Source organism: Panthera leo, chromosome C1, assembly GCF_018350215.1.
Source record: "Panthera leo isolate Ple1 chromosome C1, P.leo_Ple1_pat1.1, whole genome shotgun sequence".
Classification (NCBI taxonomy): Eukaryota; Metazoa; Chordata; class Mammalia; order Carnivora; family Felidae; genus Panthera; species Panthera leo.
In genome coordinates, this window is record NC_056686.1 from 182594602 (window position 1) to 182609042 (window position 14441).

Below are 14441 nucleotides of genomic sequence, written 5' to 3' on the forward strand. Positions count from 1 at the left end.
GCATCACTAACAAATAGGTCACATAATAATTATTTCAATAAGTTCTAAAATAAAGGAAGAATTATAACTATTTCTTTCTTGCATTTAATTCAGGTCACTTACCTATCCATTAAAGCATCTTCAAGTAATGGTGTTACAGCATAAATGTAGTCCTTTCCCATTTCACCAATATATTCAAACAAGAAGGAAAGTGATTTTAAGACTCCATTTTGGACATTCAGCTCAGGAACTCTGTATTCATTCATTAAGGCAGGTAGTACTGTGAAGGGTGAACACGTTTCGGCAACAATAGCTATTGCTACAGTGGTACAAACTCTGTTCTGCCTTTCCTGAACTTTGAGGTTGTTTAAGAGTGTAGCCAATACATCATGAGGACTGAAAAAAATAAATGTGTCAGCAATCTGTCAGATTGTAAGTCAAATTTTGGAAAGAAAAAAATGTAAAGGAATAAAACTTTATGGTAAATAATTATTGGCAACTTTGTAATTTTATGATTAAATACAATAATGTCACTTAGCACTGGTACTTATTTCTACTTAAAAACTTCATCAAATTAAAATATGTGTTGAAGAAAAAAATTCAAATGGTTAGTAATTTTCAAATGTAATTTTTAGTCTTTAGTGAACTTCCTAAAATATAAAGTTTTAAACTGAACAATTCTAGACTGGTCAAAACATGGCCACCAGAGCTAGGCAGTAGTATCCAAACTGTGGTCTCTCATGGCTCAATACACAATCTACCTTCCTTTTCTTGCCTTTCCGCCCACACCTTCGTAACATCTATTCACTAAGCATTTATTTCACCACAAACAGACACTGAAGCTAAAAAAGCACAAAAGCTATTCACTGCAAAAGTCTTAACTATACCACCGCTGAAATAAATTATTCTACTACCGCTACCAAAAGACAGGGAGGGGGTAAGGAGACTCTAATTAATCTGGGTTTTATTCTGTTTTATTGCTTAAAAATATTTTGTTATTAAACCACATGTATGTGTGGTATCTCATTTTGTACAATGACTACTTCTTCTAGTTTGGTTCTGATGAGACGAGCAAATAACCACAAATTATCTACTAGTTATAATTTCAGTTGTCTGTGGATTCGCTTTAGAAAACTATTTTAAAAACACAAAGTATTAACATGAGACCTGAATTATGCTCATTGTTTTATTAAGAACAGCCCTTAGTATTTTAAACAATACCTGAAAGAGACCAGCTAAAACCTGAAATTATTCTAAAGATGGTACTGTTTTCCTTTCTGAAAATACCTGAGGTGTGATTAAAATAAATTTTAAAACTCTCCATACATTTTAATTCAATTTAAAATTTAAGAAAACACCTCAAAAACTGGAGGTCAGTGTTAAACGATATGCTTTCTCACCTGCATTATTCACACCACACTTTTAGAGATTACTACAGAAATAAAAGCATTTTTCAACACAGTGGGTTTATTACAAAATTAAAAATACATACATAAAAGTAAGTAATACTCACCCAATGGCCTTTGCAATGTAACCAAATGTGTTGACTGTGGCTCTACGAATAGCTTTTTTGTGAGCTTTTAAGAGCTCCAGAAGCTCAAAACAAATCCTCATCCATTCTCTCGCAGACACATACTCAGCTCCCCTAATTTAAGAAGAAAAAAGTTAATTTTGATACTAAATTTTAGAAGGTAAACTTGCAAATTCAGTTCTCAAAACATGACTATCTACTCAGTTTAAGCAGTAAATAAAAATATAACTCTTCAGAAAGGATGGTTTAATCTTAAAAATTATATTGCCACCTCTAATCACCATCTCAAGTTGAAATTTCACAGAACATTTCACTGGATAGTCTTACCATATATGTTTGTATTAGCAACATTAAGCATATTTGCAAAGTGAATAAACAAGTAGCTAAACGTAAAAACTGATACTGTTCATAAAAATGTTTAGGCAATCTGCTTACCTGTCAGCAATACGTCCAACAAGATCAATACAATTCTCTTGTACTTTTTCATGCCTGTTCTTTAAGATGGGGGTGAGTCTAGGCAGGAGATCTTTAATTGGTGGGGTCATCTTATGCATACCTATTTAATAAAAGTCAACACACTATCAATAAACATTTGAACTATAACTTGTCCATTTTACCTTTTACTTAGCAATATAATATAGATGACTAGGCATAAATATAAACTTACAGCTGCCTATGGAAAGAAAAAGCCCCATATTCTGACCAGACTCAGAATTGTTTTTAACTTTTTATTAACAACTTCTGATTATGCATAGAAATGAAAAGAAATTAGTGAAGTGATTTAAAAAATGATGGATACTCAACAACAGAAGAGTTTTATTTGGTTCTGAAATGTATTTGTACACTCATATTTAAATATGGGGACAGTTTATGTTCCGGCCATACACAACAATATAAGCCAGAGGCAGACATGTAAATTAAAGCAAAATTTTCCAGAAAGGGCCCCCTTACCCTTTAACTGCAAAACAAACAGATCTCCAGTCTCCCTGCAATGCAGGGCATACTTGGATGGTATTTACACCTATGAAGAGAGAAAAAAGGAGGCAGCTGGCAGGGGCTCTTGCTCTAACTAGAACTGCTTGTTCTGATTCTCTCTCCATTGCTTTTCCCATGTTTCCCTGACCAACAATATGGTTTACAACTCCCTGCAAACCAGAGCCCCTTAAGTGGCCAAGTAACTGATTTTTGGCAAGTAGCTATCTTCAAGTATAGAAGACAGGGCTAAATTGGGGATTACATGTCAATGCAATGGTTCAAAGATCTCCTATACTGCATAAAAACCCCTTACTAAAATGAGAAAAACAGTGGCTATCAGTCAGCTATTCTGACCTCCTGCTAGGTTATTTTGGCTCTTCTTAACCATACAGAAGTTAACTTTTGCAGAAGTCATGTTCAACTACAGTAAAGATTAAAGAGAAGAGACCATTTGTTTGCTACATCATAATTTTCTTAAATAATGAAAGCTTTGCTCTCCATACCCAAGGGGGCATTTGTAACGTACTTGTGTTTTGCTTTGGGTTAGAAAACTGAATGGATAAAGAATTGGATATAAATAAAAATGAGACAACAACTTGATAAATCCACTTTTCTCTCTGGTTATGTTCCTGAAACATGACAGCAAACAGAAAAACCTGCCATAATCATTTACTAATTCAAGGGTAAAGAAATATACAATATTTCGTCTCCTAAAACTAAAACTCCAGCATTGTTTCCTCACACCCTTCAAATACGTTTCAGGTGAGACATTGTTTTTATTAGGATTCTCTATTCCATGACTTCAAAGTTTTTTGAGTTGGTAACCATTCTCACCTCTCTTTACAGGTCCTAAACTTGCCCTCTTTTCTCTGTTTAAAGTGCAATATAAACGAGTTTTAGGAAACAACTTTCGTGACATCCTGACTTAATTATGATTTTGAAGTGCTTAAAACCATGTATCAGAAATCATTACTCAATTCCTAAATGTGATTCTGTATCTTACTTTCAAAAAAACAAAGTTAAAAAAACAAAATAAAAAAATTCTTTCATGACCAGCAAATTCCATACCTATTACATTTACAATGGCCTTCAATGCTCCAAGAATGCTGCCCAATACTTCAGGGTACTCTTCACCCAAATACTCATACAAAACAACACCCAAGTGCCCCATCAATTTTTCCTGTAATAATAATAATAAAAAAAAAAAAAGTTAAAATGTTACTATTCACATGGAACTATTTGGTGGGAAAATAAGAATCTGATAGAAAAGTTTACCTCTTGACAAGTCTTCATGACAACAGCAGTTCGAGAAATCAAGTCAGCTGCCTGTTGCCTAACTTTTGCTGATTTGTTATTTAAACGCCACAAAACTGTACCACAGATCTGAGGCAAGTAAGGTTTGACTCGTTTGCCAAGAGCATTGACCACTGTGCCAAAGCCATTCAACATTACAGAGTCCTGAAAAAAGAAAAGCTACGTTAAATTTAAAAACTACATTCACTGAGACTACAATTCAGTTTGTGCCCGAATAGTTTAAATATACTAATATTCAGAGGTGCCTGGGTGGCTCAGTCGGTTCAGCGTCCGACTTCGGTTCAGGTCGTGATCTCATGGTTCGTGGGATCAGGCCCTGTGTTGGGCTCTGTGCTGATAGCTCAGAGCCTGGAGCCTGCTTCAGATTCTGTGTCTCCCTCTCTCTCTGCCCCTTCTCTACTTGTACTTTCTCTCTCTCTCAAAAAAGTAAAACATTAAAACAAATTTTAAATATACTAAGATTAATTTAACAAAATCAAATCTAAAAAATTTAAATCATAGACAACTGAAATGAGAACATGAGGATTTTTAAAATTTCAAATTCAATTACTTTTCAGTGATAATTATTTGGTTGAAAAGTAATGTTTTACAAATATGAAGGTCAGCAGCAATTTGTTGTAATAATCTGTATCATTACCTCTGTAGTCTGTTCTTGGAAAGCATAAAGAATACCATCAATCAACTGTTCTTCAAGTTTATGATCAATATCTGCTGCTCCCAAGTTGCCCATAATTTTCTCAATTGTCTCCATCACCATTTTTCTGTACTGTTCAGCTTCATCCTTCAGATCATCCACAATCCTGGATATAATTTCTGCTGCACCTACTTTGTTTGCCAATTCCACAGTAGTATCAACTAACTAAAGACAGGAGGAAAGAAACCTTTTAGATATTATCCAAGCCAGCAAGTAGGCTGAGAACAGTTAATTCCTGTTTCAAAAACTTTTAAGAGAAAGGTAACCCAAAAAACATAAATGTGAGAGTAAGTCAAAATGATTTAAGGTAAGATTGTACTCATGTTTCACCTAGCCCAGATTAAGTATTTCTTTTAACTAGACAAAGACATTAATTCATAGTTGAGTATTTATCCTAGAATGCAAAATCAAAATGGAAGTTAATTAGCTGACTAAATACATCTCCTTTTATAATCAAGCACATATTTTGAGACCAGGGCAAAAACAATGTTTAATATTCATTCAAATTAACTAAGGAATTAGTTGAAAAGATTATTTAAAAATATTTTCTTCAGTAGGTTCCATGACCAATATGAACCTTCAACTCACAACCCTGAGATCAAGAGTCATATGCTCTACCAACTGAGCCAGCCAGGCACCCTTTGAAAATATGTTTTACGGGGGGCCTGAGTGGCTCAGTTAAGTGTCTGACTCTTGATTTTGGCTCAGGTCATGACCTCACGTTCCTGAGATAGAGCCCCTTAAACCCCATGGTGGGCTCTGAGCTGGGTGTGGAACCTGCTTAAGGATTCTCTCTTCCTTTTCCTCTGCCCCTCCCCAACTCATGCTCACTCTCAAAAAAAAAAAAAAGATAAAATATTTTTTACAATGAAAGTTTACCTGTCGGTAATTTCTTCTATCCAAAGCCATTCTGTGTTGCCAGAAGTGTTTAAAAAAAGGAGGAAGAATCTCTGTTTTAATGTAGTTTGCTTCTACACCATCTGTTCCACAACACTGCTTTACCACCTAAAAGGTTAAAAAATAGTAGTAAATACAGTCTTGGTTTAACAATAGTTAAATAGTTTTGGGCTTTAACATTCTCTGAACCACGAAACACACCCAATTTAGGTGAACCAATCCGTGACAACAATTTGGAATACTTACCTTCAGCACAATTTTCTTCATTTCTTCATCAGGTGACTGAAATTCTCGAATAAGGATTAACATCACTTCTCTAGTATAGTAGTTGGCATATTCTGCATCCATAAGAGGAATAAGATAGCCAATAGCCTTTAAGAAAGCAGCCAGACCCTATTTTAAAATAAAAAAATACGTATACTTAGTAAGTTAGATTTAATTGCCTTAACTTCAATGAGTGGAAATGAAAAGAAAAATAAAATCTATCTGGTGAACCAAACCTACCTTTCCTCTGTGTTGACGGATACCCTTCCATAGAGGCTTTAACACAGAATCAAAAGATTCGATACCATAAGGAGTTGCTGCTTCAGCCAAGGCAGCAATGGCCAAAGCACTAATGGTCCGAACTTTCTGTTGCTCATCCACAAGACCTAGAAAAAACCAAACAAACACAGGTTGTAACTAAGTGACAACATTACCTAATTTTCACAAGCTCATCATTTAGTCAAAATGAAGAATCTGTTCATACTAGACAAAATTAGACAAAAGCCAATATGAACCAAAGCCTATTAGCAGATAACGTAATAAACCCCATCACAAGTTATGTGGGGTTTTTGTAGGTAGAACCCTTCCATTTATCTCTCCAAATCAGTAGCCCAAATTTCAGGACACCTATTTTATAAAAGATGAAGTAATGGGGCGCCTGGGTGGTTCAGTCGGTTAAGCATCTGACTTTGGCTCAGGTTATGACCTCACTGCTCATCTTGAGTTCAAGCCCTGCATTGGGCTCTATGCTGGCAGCTCAGAGTCTGGAACCTGTTTCAGATTCTGTCTCCGTCTCTCTGCCCCTCCCCTGCTCAAACTCAGTCTCTCTCTCTCAAATATAAACATTAAAAAAAAACTTTTTTAATAAGTAAAAATAATTTTTAAAGAGACGAAGTTATATCACAACTTACCATGCTCAATGATTTCAACTAAACTTCTGAGATGTGGCAAGATGGCACAGCCCATAAGAATAGCTATCTGCTGTACAATCTTAATACCAGTGTGTCTCGCTTGCCAGGACTTCTTACTTTTACACACAGCTTTTAAGAAGGGCAACAATGAAGGAATGCCCAGGGCAGAGGCTACAACAGCAAAAGCTCTAGCTGTTGTGTTACGAACATACTCATCCATGTTATCTATATCAGGTCTCATGGTAGAGATCATAGTAGCCAGACCAGCAGCCTAAAAAGTCAAGAAGGACACTCATCAGCTGATAACATTAACCCTCAACGCTTTCCTTCTATAATCAAATAATCCCATCAATGGATACAAAACTTTCTTCTCTAGAAATATAATGTAAATACCTTTGCCAAATTAGAAATAATCTCTCGACCTTCCACTCTAGCATAGTAATCTTCATCAATTAGCAATGGTTCAATGACCACAAGGATCTGAAAAAGAAAAAGAGCTACACTTTCACACCAATTACTAATGCCATACTCGTGTAACAAAATTAAATACATATTGAAAAAATTTTATTATAGGTCATTTATGTAATTTACACACACAAGCATACAAAACATATTTTGCTAGGAAATTTATAATTACCGGACTTTGTAACAAGGGACAATAAAAAATTTTAATTACACAATTTCAAACCCCATATAAAAACTGGGGAGAACTGTTCATCACAGAGTAAAAATATTCAATATTTAAAAAAATAACAACTTCTGGAGTGCCTGGGTGGCTCAGTCAGTTAAGCATCCGACTTTGGCTCAGGTCATGATCTCATGTCTTGTGGGTTCAAGCCCCACATCGGGCTCTGTGCTGACAGCTCAGGGCCTGGAACCTGCTTCATATTCTGTGTCTCCCTCTCTCTTTGCCCTCCCCCACTTACTCTCTCTCTCTCTCTCTCTCAAAACCAAACATTAAAAAATTTTTAAAAAATTCATAAAAAAAAAAAAAAAACTACACTAATCTTCATTTAACAATTCTAAGCCATTATTACCACCAGCAAAAAGATGGGTCCTTAACACCAAATGGCATGCTACAGACATGTATCTTTTCTTATCCTAACATAATACCAATAAAAGTAAATGAAAAAGTATGAATAATATGAAACCATTTTAGTCAAGATGACAAAAAGTTCCTTCAATATATACACACATACATTTGTATATGTGTTATATACTTGTGCAAAGAAAAAGGTCTAAGAGGACATGTAAATATAATATTGGTTAACTCTGTAGAGTGTCTTACAGGGGGGTGAAATTCCCCCTTTTTGTTGTGAATGCATGCATCAGCTATTACCTCTTAAGAATTTTTTAAATTTCACAAATAATAAATGACTTAAGAAATCCATTAATTGTTTTTATATTAAAAATTATCCAACCATTAGAAACACTACTTTAATTAGAACAACACACCTTATGCACATATGGTCGAACTAAGTCATCAAGTTTGTATAATATTCGATCAATAACTTTCACAAGTAAATGACGCTCTTGATCCTCAAGTGTAGGAGACATCAGTAGAGGAAGAATCTGATTAAACAAAGGACCAGCTCCAAATTCACGAGCTTTATCAGTAATCTGACGCAATGCAGCCTGGGGGGAAAAAAAAGAGTAGAAGGTATATTCCCTTATAATTAAGCATTCTGAAAGAACTAATTACTCCATGATTTTCTTTACCTTAATATTTTTAGTATAAACTTCACAGACATCTTACACATATTAGCGTAAGTGCATTCCCATCAAATTACTCTGAAGTTAGAGGGGCGTCTGAGTGGCTCAGTCACATCTGACTCTTGATTTTGCTTCAGGTCATGATCTCACAGTTTCTAAGATGGAGCCTGCTTGAAATTCTCTCTCTCCCTTTCTCTCTGCCCCTCCCTGGCTAGCACTCTTGCAGATCTCTGCATCTCTCAAAATAAATAAACTTAAAAAATTTATAAAAAGGCCCGGAGAACAAAAACGAGAATCTCATTTTTCAGCATCTGTATTAGCATAAAGCTGTTGGACTAAAAAAATTAAATCCTTCATACTACACCTTTCTTTCCCTTACACTATGCCCATGGTAAAGATGAAGAGATTAATTATAAATTTCTAAACATAAAACTATAATGAACATGACGATGTAATGAACTAGTACTTACCTTTCTCATTGGAGGTGTTCCATTCTTAATTTTTAAAAGAAGCTTCATTATTTTTCTCTCTTTTTGCTCTTCTGGACTAAGTGTTGATTCATCAACATCAACCTAACAGTAAAAAAAAAAGAAAATGCAGTTAGATTAAGATACTGTGATTTGTAAGTCCTAAATAAAAAATGGTATTTCAGTTCTGCTATTATCACTTACCAAAAGTTTATCAAAGTACTGAATATCATCAGGTTTTAAAAATGGCAGATTCCCAGATGGTTGGTCATTAACACTTTTCATTGTTCTATCTTCAGTTTGCATGTGGAAACCAGTCATACCACCCAAAGGCGTTGGAGTTGCTGTCAGCTTTCGAGCTGGAGTTCGAATAGGAACATAACCAGCTGGAGGGGGAAGTACCTAATACAGTTAAAAGACAGTTTAGGATTTTCTTGACTTTATAAAATAACACAATTAATATTTGTATTTAAAATATCTTAACAGTTTATTAGCTAAGAAGCTTCCTGCTTGTTCTATCATTTAAAATCTGTATAACAGGGACACCTGGGTGGCTCAGTCGGTTAAGCATCCAACTTCAGTTCAGGTCACATGATCTCACAGTTCATGAGTTTGAGCACCGCATCAGGGTCTGTACTGACAAACTCAGAGCCTGGAGCCTGCTTCAGATTCTGTGTCTCCCTCCCTCTTTACCCCTTCCCGCATCATTCTTGTTCTCTCTTTCTCTCAAAAGGAATAAACATTAAAAAATTTTTTTTAAATCTGTATGACAAACATTTCTCATTTGCTGATTAAAAATCACATTAAAAGTATTAGTAATGTGGGGAAATGAGGAGATACATGAAGCAGGCTTATAAAATTCTGATCACTCTCAAACATTAATCTATATAAACATGTTGGTGAGCCGACATGTCATAAATGGAAATAAGTTCACAAAGTGCACATAATATATAAAGGGTTAATTTTAATAAAGTTAAAATTTAGATTCATACAAATCTCTGCACCATAAAAGCAAGAATCTTAGTATTTAAGTTGCTTGACAAAATGTATAAAAACTAAATCTGGGGTGCCTGAGTAGCTCAGTCAGTTGAGCGTCTCCTGATTTCAATTCAGGTCATGATCCTGTCATGGGATCGAGCCCCGTGTTGGTCCACTCAGTGCAGAGCCTGCTTAAGAGTCTCTCTCTCCCTCTGCCCCTCTCCCCTGCTCGTGCTCTCTCTCTAAAATAAAAAAAAAACAAAAAACTAAAACCAAAATATTTACCAAGGTCCTATAAAATACACCATTTATTAAACCAAGAAATTTACTTAAGATTCACTAAGAAAGATTTTTATCTCCTATGGATATTAAGGTAATCAATGACTGTAACTGAGAAGACATTCAGGAAGTCAACAGTAAGTTGTAGAAATGTCTACACCCACAGCATTATGTGGAGGCTACAAGAAGTTTAAAGCAGAAATTCATGCACACTTGAAACACTCTAATACAAAACTAACAAGGGGGAAAAACATACATATACAAACTCTTAAAAGCAATGGGCACCAGCAATATAAAGCTCTGTAGAGGCCATCGGAATCTAGTTCCAGCTATATGACCACAGACTACCTTTAGACCAGCAAATGGTCCCTCAATGCCAGGTACATTTTATAACTCAAAATAAACTTTAACTTGATACAGTAAAAACAATATTCTTTGTGTTCATTTGCAATCCATGAATTTAAATACACAAAATCTTGTGAAACACAAAGTAAAATAACCATGATCTAATGTGAGCTTAATCCTGAGACTATGATGAACTGAAGCAACAAGCTATTCCATATCCCAAAGGCAGCAAGTTCTCAAAGTATGGTCCTAGAAGTCCTTGAAATTTCTCACCTTCCAAAAGCAATAAAAGCTTCGTATCATTCAGTTTTTTCATCTCTATTACTTTTTGGAAATAGCTAAAAGAATTAGCAGTAGTAAATTTGGGCAAAGCCAATGTAAACCTGACAAATTAATTTTTTCAAAGAACACTTAAAGAAAATTCACATTATAAATACCACATTACCTTATATCCTTCTGGAAACATGGCATCTAATTCTTCATCAGAAAGTGGACGGTTTCTCTCATCAATTTCTCTTTCCCACCTCCAAGCTTGAAGCTGTTCGGGAGTCATACTCATTATGTGACCTACCAAAAAAAGCAAATTTCTGTAACAATCTATAGCGTTAAGTCTTTATCGTTACATAGGTCCTTGGGATAGAAGACCGTTAACCTCATAATTGCTTTATATTATCAACTCAAATAAAGACTTCTTTTTATATCTGGTCGTTCTTGCTAAAAATAAACATTAATAACATACAGAATACCTCAGAGAAAAACATTCAAAATATTTCCGGTAAAAAGTATTTCCAATGGGAAAGTTTCTACCTGGAGTAGGGGTAGCCATGTTCATGGCTGGTGTGCCAATTGGTGTCTTTCCAGGTGTCAGAACAGGAGTGCTTCCACCCATCTGACTAGCTGGTGTTTCATCCCAACGTGACTTTCTTTTACTGGCTCCAGGAGTTGGTGTTTCACCAATTGAATCTCCACCTCGATCTGTTCGAGGAGTCTCAGCCCATCCGCTTCCATGCCCAGGAGTATCTTTAAAGAAAAAAAGTAAATAAATATAAAATTTTAACCACTGTCAAAAAATTAGTGTATTCTCAAAGAGCTAATATTGAAACGGATCAAGTTTAAAAAAAGGATATTCTTAAAATGCAGACCCACTTAGAGGTTTAATTTTCATTTCATCTTTATTCTCTTCCATTTTTTCTTTCCCAATGATTACAAAAGCATAGTAACCACTGAGGAGTAAGAAAACAAAAGTATTTTTTTAACCATGCATACTATCACAACCCAGAGACAACCACTTTATGCATCTTGAGCCACTTTTCATTTCTCCATACAGTTGAGATTACTCTGTACATACAATTCTATACTGCTTCTTTCATCTACTATATGTTAAGCACTCTCCCCTATCACTAAAAATTCTTTATAAAAATATAGCACATGTACTATGAAGTCTTAACCTGCCACAGCTAATCTTATAAAGAACTAACAAGACACATGGAAATGCAAACTGGTGTAGCCACTCTGGAAAACAGTATGGAGGTTCCTCAAAAAACTAAAAATAGAACTACTCTATGACCCAGCAATTGCACTACTAGGTATTCATCCAAGGGATACAGGAGTGCTGTTTCGAAGGGTCATTGCACCCCAATGTTTATAGCAGCGCTATTGACAATAGCCAAAGTACAGAAAGTGCCCAAGTGTCCATCGATGGATGAATGGATAAAGATGTGATGTGTGTGTGTGTGTGTGTGTGTACACACACACACACACACACACACACACACACACACACACAATGAAGTATTACTTGGTAATCAAAAAGAAGGAAACCTTGCCATTAGCAACTACATAGATAGAAGTAGAGAGTATTATGCTAAACGAAATTAGAGAAAGACAAGTATTGTATGACTTCACTCATATGAGGAATTTAAGATACAAAACAGATTAACATAAGGGAAGGGAAGCAAAAATAATAGAAAAACAAGGGAACAAAACATAAGAGAAAATAATATAGAGAACAAACAGAGGGTTGCTGGAGGGGTGATGGGTTAAATGGGTAAGTGGCATTAAGAAATCTAGTCCTAAAAAAAAAAAAAAAAAAAAAAAAAAAGAAATCTAGTCCTGAAATCACTGTTGCACTATATGCTAACTTGGATGTAAATTAAAAAGTAATTGGTTTTTTAAAAAAATGAATGCACTTAACACCAATGAATTGTACACGTAAAACAGTTAAAATGGTAAATTTTATGTTATGTATATTTTATCACAATAAAAAACTAAGTTATGGTCTACAATCTTTTCTTTCTCCTAATGTTCTTCCTAAAATAAATATTAAACCTTTTCAAGAAGGGAAAAGAATTAGGCATATGATCTGCTTAGTCCTTTATCTGTTCCCAAAGCAGCTGATTATTTACCTGTCTAGCCAGGACTAGAAATGTAAACAGATTTCCTCTAATAAACGTACCACTCATCAAATCAATACTTCACCCAAACACACACCCAGACTCCACTAGAAGTACCTCTTTCTGTTTTGGGGGTCTCATCCCATCTGTTTTTACGAGCACTGGAAGTTGCACCTCCGTGGCCTGGTGTTGCATGGCCTGGCGTATCGCCGCGTCCAGGAGTAGCAGCTCCCGCTGGTGTGTGGCTAGGTGTAGGATCCCATATTTTTGAGCCTGGGGTTGCTCCAGGAGTCTCACTTCCCTTTGCACGACCTGGTGTCTCATCCCATCTTAAGGAAGGGGTATGTCCGGGGGTCTTAACAAAGCAAAAAAATACCTTTATTTCACACACCTACACATTCACATAAAAATAACTAGAAAATTTCTATTAGAAAGACAGTAAACAAATAAACGTTTTAGTCTTCTTCTGTATAAATGAGAGTAAACTACCCTGCTTAAAAGATACCTACTTCATAGCAAATATGTCTAAAGACAATGTAAAGTTTTAATTTTGAACAGTTTTGAATAAAGCCCTAGCTTAAAAAAAATGTATTTTGGATTATGAACCTTGGATATGCCATTAATATCTCTGTAGCTTTTAGAAAACCACCAAGCTTTCTCTGTCTGCCATCTGCAATCTAAAAATTTCAGCTTTAATGATATCATCGCTACTTCCCAAACTAGGCTTAGAGACATATATCTAGAAGTTCTCACACTACGGAAACACTATTTTCGTGTTTGTGTTCAATTTTGTGTGTATTTTTAGTTAACATAAGTATGTTTTGGATCACCTGGGTCATAAGTAGATACTGCCACATAATTTTAATCCTTGAGATTTAAAATCACATTTGTAGTATAATTCTAACTGAAGTTGACAAGATTATTAGTGAAAAAAGATTAGAAGTGAAGTAACCAAAGGTTCCACTATAGTTTGAACAGAGACAAGTGGTGGGTGATTCAGGGCATCAGACAGCCCATGATAACAAAACAACCTGCACAGTGGAGACAATACAGTATCAAACTATCAGGTGGTTCAGTGTAAGCCACACAAAATTTAAGACTCAAGTATTCCATATAGGTTTTGTAATATACCTTTATGTATTTATTTTAAAGCTGGATGCTCTCTATCCAACACAAGAATTCTATCCAGCTTTACACCTGCAAATTTACATGAATACCATAATTAAGACTCAACATTTTTTTTCTTTTAAAAAGATTTTATGTATCACTCAGGGTTGAGAAATTTTCAATTAGGTGAATGAAGCACATGAATTGTTCAAAATCTCATCTTGGCAACTGCTCCTCCTGCTGAATCAGGGAAGAAATAAATTTTTTTTTTATTCAAAAAAAAAATTTTTTTTTTAACATTTATTTTGGAGACAGAGAGACAGAGCATGAATGGGGGAGGGTCAGAGAAAGAGGGAGACACAGAATCCGAAACAGCTCTGAGCGGTCAGCACAGAGCCTGACGCGGGGCTCGAACTCACGGACCATGAGATCATGACCTGAGCCGAAGTCGGCCACTTAACCGACTGAGCCACCCAGGCGCCCCAATTTTTTAAGTATTTATTCATTTATTTTGAGAGAGAGAAAGCATGTACACACGCACAAGCAGGCTAGGAGAGGGAAAAAGAGAATCCCAAGCAGGCTCCGTGCTGTCAG

At 35.4% G+C, this 14441-nt stretch overlaps 1 protein-coding gene across 3 annotated transcripts in view; it reads right to left on the reverse strand.

Moving 5' to 3' along the window:
* Positions 1–14441, reverse strand: part of SF3B1 (splicing factor 3b subunit 1) — a 60360-nt gene that overhangs the window by 5150 nt on the left and 40769 nt on the right. For 2 of the 3 annotated variants that reach the window (XM_042949577.1, XM_042949578.1), the window contains 17 exons: positions 12858–13095; positions 11155–11367; positions 10793–10914; positions 8950–9147; positions 8749–8850; positions 8021–8200; positions 6959–7045; positions 6566–6836; positions 5895–6040; positions 5637–5783; positions 5373–5498; positions 4437–4658; positions 3761–3943; positions 3554–3665; positions 1946–2066; positions 1493–1624; positions 103–375 (listed from right to left, as the gene is read on the reverse strand). In XM_042949577.1, the coding sequence (XP_042805511.1) occupies positions 103–375; positions 1493–1624; positions 1946–2066; positions 3554–3665; positions 3761–3943; positions 4437–4658; positions 5373–5498; positions 5637–5783; positions 5895–6040; positions 6566–6836; positions 6959–7045; positions 8021–8200; positions 8749–8850; positions 8950–9147; positions 10793–10914; positions 11155–11367; positions 12858–13095 (2873 nt within the window). Of the gene's footprint in view, positions 1–102; positions 376–1492; positions 1625–1945; positions 2067–2461; positions 2532–3553; positions 3666–3760; positions 3944–4436; positions 4659–5372; positions 5499–5636; positions 5784–5894; positions 6041–6565; positions 6837–6958; positions 7046–8020; positions 8201–8748; positions 8851–8949; positions 9148–10792; positions 10915–11154; positions 11368–12857; positions 13096–14441 lie in introns of those variants that run through there. The other variant, XM_042949579.1, reaches the window with a different exon arrangement.